Source organism: Sitophilus oryzae, unplaced genomic scaffold (assembly GCF_002938485.1).
Source record: "Sitophilus oryzae breed Bouriz unplaced genomic scaffold, Soryzae_2.0 scaffold_119_pilon_pilon, whole genome shotgun sequence".
NCBI classification, from domain to species: Eukaryota; Metazoa; Arthropoda; class Insecta; order Coleoptera; family Curculionidae; genus Sitophilus; species Sitophilus oryzae.
Window position 1 is genome coordinate 1374387 of NW_022145837.1, and position 11141 is coordinate 1385527.

Sequence of the window (11141 nt, forward strand, 5' to 3'; positions counted from 1 at the left end):
CACGCCCCAATCATAATAATTTGATATTTAAAAGAAGATTTAGTCGCGGGCAATCGACGGCCTAATGCAATCCGATGGACCGGATAAGTCCGTGACGAATCCCGGATGCCAGTCATCGTTTATATTTGGTTTGGCTCGTTTTTTATTGGGCGCCTTTCAGTTTTTTATCTTCTCTTCCTCTTCGTTCTTCTTAAATACTGATTAGATATCAATTTTAGATCGCTTTTTATCTATCGTTTTTTTATTTGGTTCTATCCGGTGTTTGATTGTTTCGTTAGCTTGTTTAATCGATTAGAATACTTTGAATATATTATTATTATTATATGAAGTGTACAGACAAATCATTTAATTATAGATTATACTCTTTTACATATTTTCTTTTAATCAAAATATTTTAGAAAAGAAAAATAAATTATAAATATACAGGGTTGTTCACAACATACGACACGGAGTATTGTAGCTAAACAATTAGATTTTTACAAATTGTAAGTTTTCTGTTCGTTGAAGGACTATTAGAGCTACAATTTAAAAATATTTTTACAAGATACAGAGTGTCCCAAATAAGTAAAAAATCTTATAGTTGTATTTTTTTTAAATGGAACACCCTGTATATTATTCTATTTTTGGATTCTACGATTGAAATAAAGGTAAATTTAATTAAGGTTTATAACACTTAAACCTTACCGTTTTTGAAATATTTTCAATTTTATGAAATTGCAGTAAAAATTTTAAGGCTTCATTTCTCCAAGGGTTTCAAAGTTTTTAAAACTAAATATTTACTGAAGATTATTTATTGATCAGATATTATGTAGCAATAATAAAATTTTTACTACCTTATACAGAGTGTCCAAAAATTTATTTTATATAATTACTAGCTTTAAACGACAATAACTTGTTTAATTTCAATGGAACACCCTGTATATTTTAGGAGAATTAGATGTACAATTTAATTGTCTATCAAATTATATTATACCATTTTTTACCTATCTCGTTAAGTTTTCGTAGAAAATGCATTTTCTTATAATTTAGACCTCATTTATCACTATACCTATGGAATATTGACATTCGACATTTTTTTGAAGCGACATACATATGTACAAAACATACAGGTGGTGAATATTGCAAGCCTATTGGTATACAAAAAAGCTATTTAAATCTTTGTAAAACAGTATACCAATTAAATATACCACCATTATTTTCGACCAAAAATTAGTTAGTTACATACTTTTAAATTATTTTAGTTAATAAAGTATTCTAAATAAATGTGGATTTGGCTCAGAAATCAATATAATAATAAGTTTTGAAAATGAACGTCTCTGTTTTTATAAATTAGCATTCGTCAAAAAATGAAATAAAATTTATAAGGTGTTACTTTTTACTACAGTGTCTAATATACACACAAAATTCAGTTTTTCAGTTTTGGAGCAATTATTATTAATCAACGTAAACAGTCAATTAATGTAGTTTGAATACTGGGATCATATTAATTGGTCCTCTTTAACAAAAAATATTTACAATTACAACAGTTTTTTATTTTATTTTTTAATGAAATAAGTGAACTATATCGACAATATTAGTGTCTGTACTTTTTGAAAATTTGTTACATCTTTAAAAATAATCTAAGATGTCAATATTCGATGGATATAGTGATTAATGAGGTCTAAATTATAAGAAAATGCCTTTTCTACGAAAACTTGAAGAGATGGGTAAAAAATGGTATAACACAATTTGATAGACAATTAAATTATGCATATGATTCACGTAAAATATATAGGGTGTCCCATTTAAATTAAACAAGTTATTGCCGTTTAAAGCTAGTAATTATTTAATATAATTTTGTGGACACTCTGTATAAAGTAGTAGAATTTTAAGTATTGCAAAACAATACCTGATCAATAAATAATCTTTAGTAAATATTTAGTTTTAAAAACTTTTTTACCCTTGAAGAAATGAAGCCTTAAAATGTTTACTGCAATGTCATAAAATTGAAAATATTTCAAAAACGGTAAGGTTTAAGTATGATAAACCTTAATCAAATTCATCTTTATTTTAATCGTAGAATCTAAAAATAGAATAATATACAGGGTGTTCCATTTAAAAAAATACAACTATAATATTTTTTACTTATTTGGGACACTCTGTATCTTGTAAAAATATTTTTAAATTGTAGCTCTAATAGTCCTTCAATGAACCCAAAACTTACAATTTGTAAAAATTTAATCGTTTAGCTACAATACTCCTTGTCGTATGTGGTGAACAACCCTGTATAAACAGTTATTTTTTAGAACAACAAAATTCCCCTTTTTTACATCAGCACTTAAGGGATAAAATGGTATTTTATCGTCGACCGAAAAGATGAAATGATGATTGAATTAATTTCGGAAGACGATAATGCAATTTTATCGTCGTGTATAAATCAATATTTTTTTCCAGAGAAATTATTATTTCAAGGAATTTATTACGAGTAGAAAAATATTGTGTTGGGTTGGCGTTGGTTTCTATATAATTTGACAAATAAATAAAGCTGTCTCTTTAGTTGTCAGTTTTGAATCAATATTTTTTAATTCTCTTTCGTGTCGATTGCTGATTGAATTGGAACCAGAAATGGCTCAAAACGAAATAAGTAAATTACCAACAGATATTCAGGTTGAGGCGACAAACGCCATATCCAAACTACCTACTTCCATTTAAATCCCGAATAACTTAAGAAAAGGTATACAAAAATTTTCAAAAATGGAAGCAATTAAAAGACGTGCGAGAAGAAATAAAGTTTTTAACCTATATCCTCGCTGTTAAAGTATCATTATTTAATCTACCATTGCTGTTAAAGTACTATTTTATCTACTATTTTTGATAGATATAAGGCAATTTTAACAGTTGCTATGGAAAAAAGATCAACTCTAATTTGTCGAAATTCATCTCACCATAAAGAAATTCCTTAATAAGCTTCTCTTGGCCTTTCACGAAATGAAGATGTCTATCTCAGAGCCAGGCGAGAGAGTTCGGGACTTAGCGACAGCTGCTCGGATCGCTGCGGGAGTCCCCGAAAAGGTACGGCATCCCACGGAGCCCCCTGGTACCGAGGGGGGCACCACCGAACCCGTTTGGAGGCCAAAACACACCACAAAAATATTGATCGTTGTAAATCAAAGAGGCTGGTAAATGAAGATCGACATCCGGAGGGACTACCTATATGGTAGTAATCTAAAGACTGGATGTTGATTATTTATTATTAATTAAGCCTCATTCAGAACATCAAAATTAGTGGTGTAAATTAGTAGTTTCAGTTAATACTTTATACCTAAAAGTTTACGATTATTCACAATACCCACTCGTGGAAAGTGAATGTTTTTTTTTTGTTTATATTTTGTTGATTCCGGGGCTATTATTTGCGTCCTATAAAAGTTCATAAATAAATGTATAGTTTTTTTTCATTTTCAAGTTCATTTGTCCGGATTTCTGAGTTCACGTGTCCGGAATTTCCAAAAGCCTTTTTGGAAACTCTACAAATGTAAATACTTTTAAAGACACTACTTCCAAAGTAGCATAACTTACCAGTAACGTATAAAATAAAGTTATAATTCTGTTGGTACCTAAGTCTGTCTTCTCCGTTTACGAGTGTTGTCACTTTGCGATGTTTCTGTTTGTCGCTTGGCACCTGGGAGTGGTCCAGGTCCGGCCCCCGTACCATTATAATATTTAATTTGGATTTAATCGCGATTTTACATCAATAAAACGGACATAAATTGTTTTGATATATGTAAAGCTGCAGCTTTATCATCGAGCGACACTGGCGACTCGTCAAACAGTGTTATAACAGTAAATGAAATGTAGAAATATTCAAAATTAGTAATATATGAGCCCAGGGGGGGCCTAGGTCTTTTTTTTTTTTTAAATTGAAAATTAATTTAAAAAAAGACATTTTTTGAATAAAACGTTTACATGAATTTCTCTATCAATAAATTTCATAGATTTGGTTATCAAACCGTGTTCCCGTAGATTAGGTACTTAAATACCTACAAATTTTCTAAAAAAATGAAAATTGCCACATTTTTTACCACAACTAGAAAGCGTCATTTTTACTGCATCACAAGCAAATAAAAATTAATACGTAGCCAAGAGTCATAGTTCAGGATTTCTTTGGGAGGTGCTCAGCAGAACCTGTAGTTACGCCAATGTACACCATAATTGGAAATGGTTGAATAAGCTGAAAATGATGATGACTATTGTAAAACTTGGAAAATAAGTTCGTTCGAAAATAATAATGCTTTTATTTATTCACTATTCTAATAAACAATATGCGTTCCTTCGGAAACTCTCTATTTGTTTATCTAGTAATGCTAAAACACTCTATTTGAAAGTCGATTAGAGAAAATAGTATGATTCATTGGCAAGCGATGTAAATATTTGTGATCAGGTAAAATTGTGATGTAAGAGGAGGCTTAGCTTGCCGGCGCGCGGCGGGTCAGTCAGTAGTAGACGTGCCGGCCGGCTGTGTAGTGTTGTGTTTTGTCACAGAGCTGACAAATGGGGGTTGCGAGTCTTTTGACTAATATACTTACAAGTCCTTTGACTGTAAGCCAACGGGGTCGTTTGACCACAGGAAGAAAACCTCTTGTGACGTCCTGCCTTCGAGTTGGTCTTGAGAGTTTGAGGTCTCCATAATGTCTTCTCGATTGACGATGCGGCGCGGCGTTGGGATAGTGAGCTACACAATTAGCCTATTCAATTGGGATGCGAATCGGTTAAGCGGCAGATTTGCGTCCGGGGGAAGCCCCTATACTATTTCAGGTGAAACTAGCTAGTTGTTGAAGATTATTAACCAATAGATCCGAATAATATTTGAATTATGTAGTAGTTTAGGCTTTCGCGGCCATCGTTTGAAGAAATTTGGTTTTTCGGGTTTTTAGGCCGTCGTCCTAGGCTCACACTAGACTCCAGATCAGTAAATGTTTAAAATAAAAACACTTAATCACCACAATACACCAAAACACTTTTACTTTTACACTGGACGCGCGTTTCTGTTTATAATCATCTGCTGATGATGCTAACATGGTTAGCGAAACGCGCGTCCATTGTAAAAGTAAAAGTGTTTTGGTGTATTGTGGTGATTTAGTGTTTTTATTTTGCTGTGTAACACCAAAGGTTCCAACCCTCAACTGTAATAGTAAATGTTTGTTTTGTTATTTTCATGTACAATGAGAGAGTGCTTGCCAATGACCAACTAAATGGATATTTGAGGTGAATTTGCATTGTGAGACCCGGTTGAGTAAGCCCCAAAAATAGCGATTTTGCACTATCGTGACACAAAGATATTTAAACTCAAGAGATCCAATTGTTTATCTTTTTCCTTCATGGGCCATAATTCTATCCTTATTTTCCCATCTCTCTTACACCGAAAACATTTGTCAGATTTACCTGTATATTGGTATTAGTATTCGATTAAATACCACAACCAATTATGAAGTAATAAACAATTTCGTTATATTTCTATAATATATAAAATACATTTATTTGCTAACGTCAATTTTTTCATTAAATGCTTAACTGCTTAACTATTTTAAATTTTATAATGGAATAAAAATATTATAAAAGCAGTTTGGCAACGTCAGTTTTAGAAATATGCCGGCGTAGTACAACGGATTTCGAGGATGAATGAAAATTCCTAGATTCTACTGTTGCGATGTTGCTATGCCGCCGTTCAAACTCCGTATTCTTTATTTTACAGTATTATAGTATTTTTATTTTGTAGACTTCTGTGAGTTTAAATATCTTTGATCTGGCATGTCCTTTATTAATTTGTCCTCAAGTGGTTCATTGTTCTGAATGTTATGGAGTAGTTCTTAGACTATATTTTTTGATCCTTAAACTGATTGTTAAGATCCTGAAACAGCGGGGTACTCAATATTAATATAAGGATCTGCAAAAGCTGATGTGCAGGGCGTAGGGATAGAAGACTTGGCACAGACATAGAAGTGAGACAAACACAACAGGCCTCAGCAATTTTATATATCGAGGAAAAAAAGATGTCGCGCCACTGGGATTCCGAAGTCACCGCGACTGACTGCGATACCCTTTTTTATTGCCTTTATTAACATATTCGAGATTTTACGGCCTATTTATATCTGTTCTCCTTATTAATAATAATATTAACGATTACTTTGAATTCGGAGAAGTGGCCATAAATTATGAATAATTTTTCGGTTCGTGAGGATAGCCTGTATACAGGGTGTCCCAAATTCCAGCCTCGTCATCGGCATCTCGAAAACTGTAGGAGATGACTGTTTGGTTATATTGAAGTTTGCCGATGATCAGGTGGTCATAGCTGAAGATGCTTACTTAAAACCTTGAATTCATGATGAGCAGATTAAATTCGGCATACACCGAATGGGGCCTTACTGTGAACATTGATAAAACGGAATATCTAGTGACCAATTCAGATGATAAATTTGACATTTTTATTACTGACAATGCAAAGCTCAGACAGGTTGAATGGTTTAAATATTTGGGGGCTCGTATAACCAGAATGGGACTGGACAAAACAGAAGTATCTGCTAGAATAGAACAAGGGCGGAAGATTATAGGAGCACTGAATGGCATCTGGTGGGACAAAAACATAAGACCAAACACAAAAGTACATATTGGAAGAGCCCTAGTGGAGTCGGTAGTAACTTATGGGTGTGAAGTTTGGACCTTAAAAGCTGAACAAAAGCGAGCTTTGAATGCACTCGAAATGGACTATTTGAGACGCAGTGCGGGAGTATCTAGAAACTGGACAGAGTTAGAAACGTGGAAATCAGAGCCAAAATGGATGCCACACAGACAATAGTGGATAGAGTCGAACAGAGAGGCCTTAAGTGGTTTGGACACTTGCTATGCATGGAACACCAAAGATGGCCCTACCGTATCTACAGCTGGTCACCTCCTGGAAAAAGGAAAAGAGGACGGCCTAGAAGATCTTGGAATGTTAGATGCGACAACCCTGGAGTATATATATGAATTCACTTACCTCGTGAAAACTAGCGATGGGAACTATCGAATGAATTAGACTATCGAATGGTTAATGAATGAATGATTTCAACTATCGAATGGTTTTATTCGAATAAAATCATTCATTCATTTGTATACTAAAGCATATGTGACAACCTCGCCGTGCGACCAAATGGTTATCGTTGCGCCACGACTATCGAATGCTTTTGATAAATGAAAAATGAAATTTAGTATTCGTTTGATTTTTGTATGCGTCAGTGCATTATTAGTTCTTCCAAATTTTTATAACTTCGCCGTATAAATACTGTGCTATTTTTGCGTTTATTAAAATAGTTAAAATACTAAAATAGTAGTTATTTTTTAATTTTATTTATTGACGATTGTGTGCATGTGCAGGTGGTCAAAATTTTTCCGAAAATTTGTATGGTTTTCCGTAGTCCGATCTTTCAATTATTTAATTTTATATGGTATATGGTCTATTTTTTAATGGGAAATTTTGAGAAGTAGCAATTTTTAAGAGAGATGATATGAACTTTGAATTAATTTTAAAAATACATATTTGTATTTTAGATGTTTTAATAATATGAATTAGTTGAACTTAATAATCATATTTAAGTAATGTGGTTAAGTAAATGGTTATCGAACTCAAACTATGGGATGAGAAATTTAAAATGAAAGTTTTACACATGTCAATTTAAAAAAAAAATTAACGATGTTTGTATTTTGTTTATGCTAATTCTCTTACATGTAGTTTTTTGCGAAGAAATATTTCATTTATTTTTTTAAAGTAAATGCCAGTAAAAGTAAATATAATTATTAAATAGTAATATAAAGCACCTAATATAAATAATTTTGATTTCTAATTTTTTATTTATATTTTCGTTCCATTACACTGCATACTTAGAAAATTAATAAATGTTTATATTTCATGATTTTAAAATTTGTTGTTAATATAACAAATTAATTCTGTAATTATTATTATTTAATAAACCAACGTTGCCAAAAAATTTAGAGACTATATTATTTTTAAATAGGATCTAATATAAATAATTTTGACATCTAATTTGTTGTTTATATTTTGCTACTACTAAAAAAAATATTTATATTAAATCATTTTAAATTTTGTTGTTAATAGGTATAACAAATTATTGCTGTTATTATTATTTATTAAACCAGTCTTTGCTTAAAAACATTAAAAATCATTTTCTTACATCCAAAATAACAAGTATTATTGCAGTGTAACAACAAAATATTAATAAAAAAAATGCAGAATATATAGACATACTATCCCTTACTAACTAAAGCCAAACAATAATATTCTTTGCTAATATCAACTAATACCAAAATATGGCAACAGCGCCCTTCATAATGTATTTTCTGTGTAAATACTAGCACCTCAATAAAAAAAATAATGTGTCCTTATCTATATCTGACTCCGCAAAAAATCAGAGATGCCGGCTTCTTTCATAGCATTGCCACCGACCGCTGTCGGGTTTCTGGGAAGAAACCTACGTCGCCGGGCGACAACTAAAATTCAGTTAATATTTTATTATAATCGATCCTGACGAAGAAATGAATTTCATAAATGAATGAATTTTATAAATGAATGGTTTTTGCTGCCGAATTACTAGAATACAATATTTCAAGGCAGATGACGGATCTATTCGATAATTTTTATTCGAATAGTTTTCAACGAATGTTTTCTTACTATCGAATTATTCGAATGAATTGCAACTATCGAATATTTCGATAGTATTCATTCGATAGTTCCCACTACTAGTGAAAACACGCCTTTAAGGTGACATTTTAATCAGCATCAAATTGTCCAACTTTACCTCTATATAGTTTCCGAGATCCTAACGACACTGCTCGAATCTGAGCCACCCCGTATACAGCGTGTCCGTGCGTATAAAGGGGGCTCACGGGGCTCGAACCCACCTTTTCACATCGTTAATTGGGTTTGTTATGGCCGATTTTTTATTTATTTTCATCCGACTTCGACTCTCGCGGGTTCTGGCCTGTTTATTTTTTTTTTGGTTGCTTGGTAGGATGAGCCGGGCTAAGAACCATCAGGTATAAGGTCCGATACGATTAAAGGTGCGAACTCAATCGGGTCATTAACTAATGAACCGTTTAATTTAATCAGGGTTTTACGAGATTCGATGTTCCGCAGGTTTATAGAACTAGTTTTTTTCGTTCTTTTTGTGTTTGTGTTAGTATTAAAATACATAAACTTTATTTGATTATTTTTCAGATATTTTTCTATGTTGTTCAGTTTCGAAGATATATTATAGTCTAAAAGAAATTAAATTTTATACCTTCAGAAAGTTTGACCTTTTTGAGGTAGATTTTTGAATCACATGAACTCACATCAGATGAAATATATATATACAATAATTGATAGGTTGATTTGGCACAACCTCCTTATCCACTTTTATAATATTATACATGTTGTCGTAGATGCACTCTCTCGGCAGATGTCTTAAAAGTCGCTACTAGCTTTATAGGAGTGTTTCTTTTATGGATTCGACTGGGAACTTAAATTCTGTACAGTGTATGTGGGTTTTTATGTACAGAGGTTCAAATGGATCCACTAACTACTGACCAGAACATCCAGAAAACACAGACAGAAGTTTTTTTCGCAAAGGAATCCAACTGTCATGTTTACAGAATCATCATCATTATTATTTTCAGCTTATTCAACCATTTCCAATTATGGTGTAGCCTTCCTCATAACTAGATACTCTTTCTGTAGTTGGACCCATTGTTGTCTATTCTTGGCTATACGGGACTAAGTTATCCCTGCTAATTTATTATTATTATTATTTACACAAAGGTGCCCGGTGGCGTAGAGGTTCAGGCTCTCGTCTACCAATCTCAAAGTGTGGGTTCGATTCCCACACCCGGCATTTCATCAGCCGACTATTTTTATTAAAATAAAAATAGTTTGGGTACCTAGGTTCACAATACTGAGGTAATAATAGGCGGTTGAAGCGTAGTGCTAGCCACATTACCTTCCCTGTATACCGAACGGCTCTAGTATAGCAAGCTGTACCTTGCTGCTCCCAAGGCGTTAAACGCTATATACGGGAGCTATTATTATTATTATTATTTACACAATAGAAAGCGGTACAAAAATACCGATGAGTTTACGTCTTTTTAATTGCGTAATTTTTCGAGTTTACTGGCCGTAATGCAAATATACAGAACTCCACGTATCCATTTCTTGATCAATTTTATTTTCAAATGAGTTGAGAGTTGGTACTGAAACACTTTCTTCTGACAGCGAGTTCCACGGGTACACTATGCGGTTAGTCAAAAAAAAATTCGCTGGAGTTTGGACGATCTTTCCTTTTCCAGGCGTCTGCTGTGGCCTCTAAGTTGTGGAGTTTGGCAAGGATGGTATATATTTAATGGGCAAGTGTAGAAACAATTTAGAATTTTGTAAGTCTCTATCAAGTCCCCCCGCAAACGCCTCTGTTTTAATGCGGTGAGATTTAACATCGCAAGACGATCTTCATACTCCCGATCCTTAAGTTCATGGGGCATTTTGTCACCTTGCGTTGAATTTTCTCGATGAGATCAATATCCTTCTGAAAATAGGGACTCCATGTTATTTGACCATATTCTATTTTGGGTCTAATGTAGGACTTGTATATCTTTAAAATAAGATCAATAGAGCGATCTTGAATGCTCTTTCAATAAAATAAAGAAGAGAATTTGCTTTTTTAGTAATCTTTGATATACGGGGTTGTTCACCACATACGACACGGAGTATTGTAGCTAAACGATTAGATTTTTACAAATTGTAACTTTTGGGTTCGTTGAAGAACTATTAGAGCTACAATTTAAAAATAGTTTTACAAGATACAGAGTGTCCCAAATAAATAAAAAATATCAAAGTTGTATTTTCTTAAATGGAACACCCTGTATATTATTGCATTTTTACTTTCTACGATTAAAATAAAGGTAAATTTGATTAAGGTTTATTACACTTAAACCTTACCGTTTTTGAAATATTTTCAATTTTGCGAAATTGCAGTATAAATTTTAAGGCTTCATTTCTCCGAGGATATCAAAATTTTTAATACTAAATATTTACTGAAGATTATTTATTGATCAGTTATTGTGTTGCAATAATAAAAATTATA

General features: G+C 32.5%; 1 protein-coding gene across 1 annotated transcript; it reads left to right on the top strand.

Annotated features, from left to right (window-relative positions):
• The first annotated feature begins 6358 nt into the window (after positions 1-6358).
• On the top strand, positions 6359-6829 carry LOC115891784. Its single transcript, XM_030912344.1, has one exon. It carries the CDS (start codon positions 6359-6361, stop codon positions 6827-6829), a length of 471 nt encoding a protein of 156 aa, XP_030768204.1.
• The last annotated feature ends 4312 nt before the right edge of the window (positions 6830-11141 follow it).

Coding starts and splice junctions, on each gene's coding strand:
- LOC115891784 (XM_030912344.1), top strand. CDS start 6,359: ATGAGCAGATTAAATTCGGCATACACCGAATGGGGCCTTACTGTGAAC.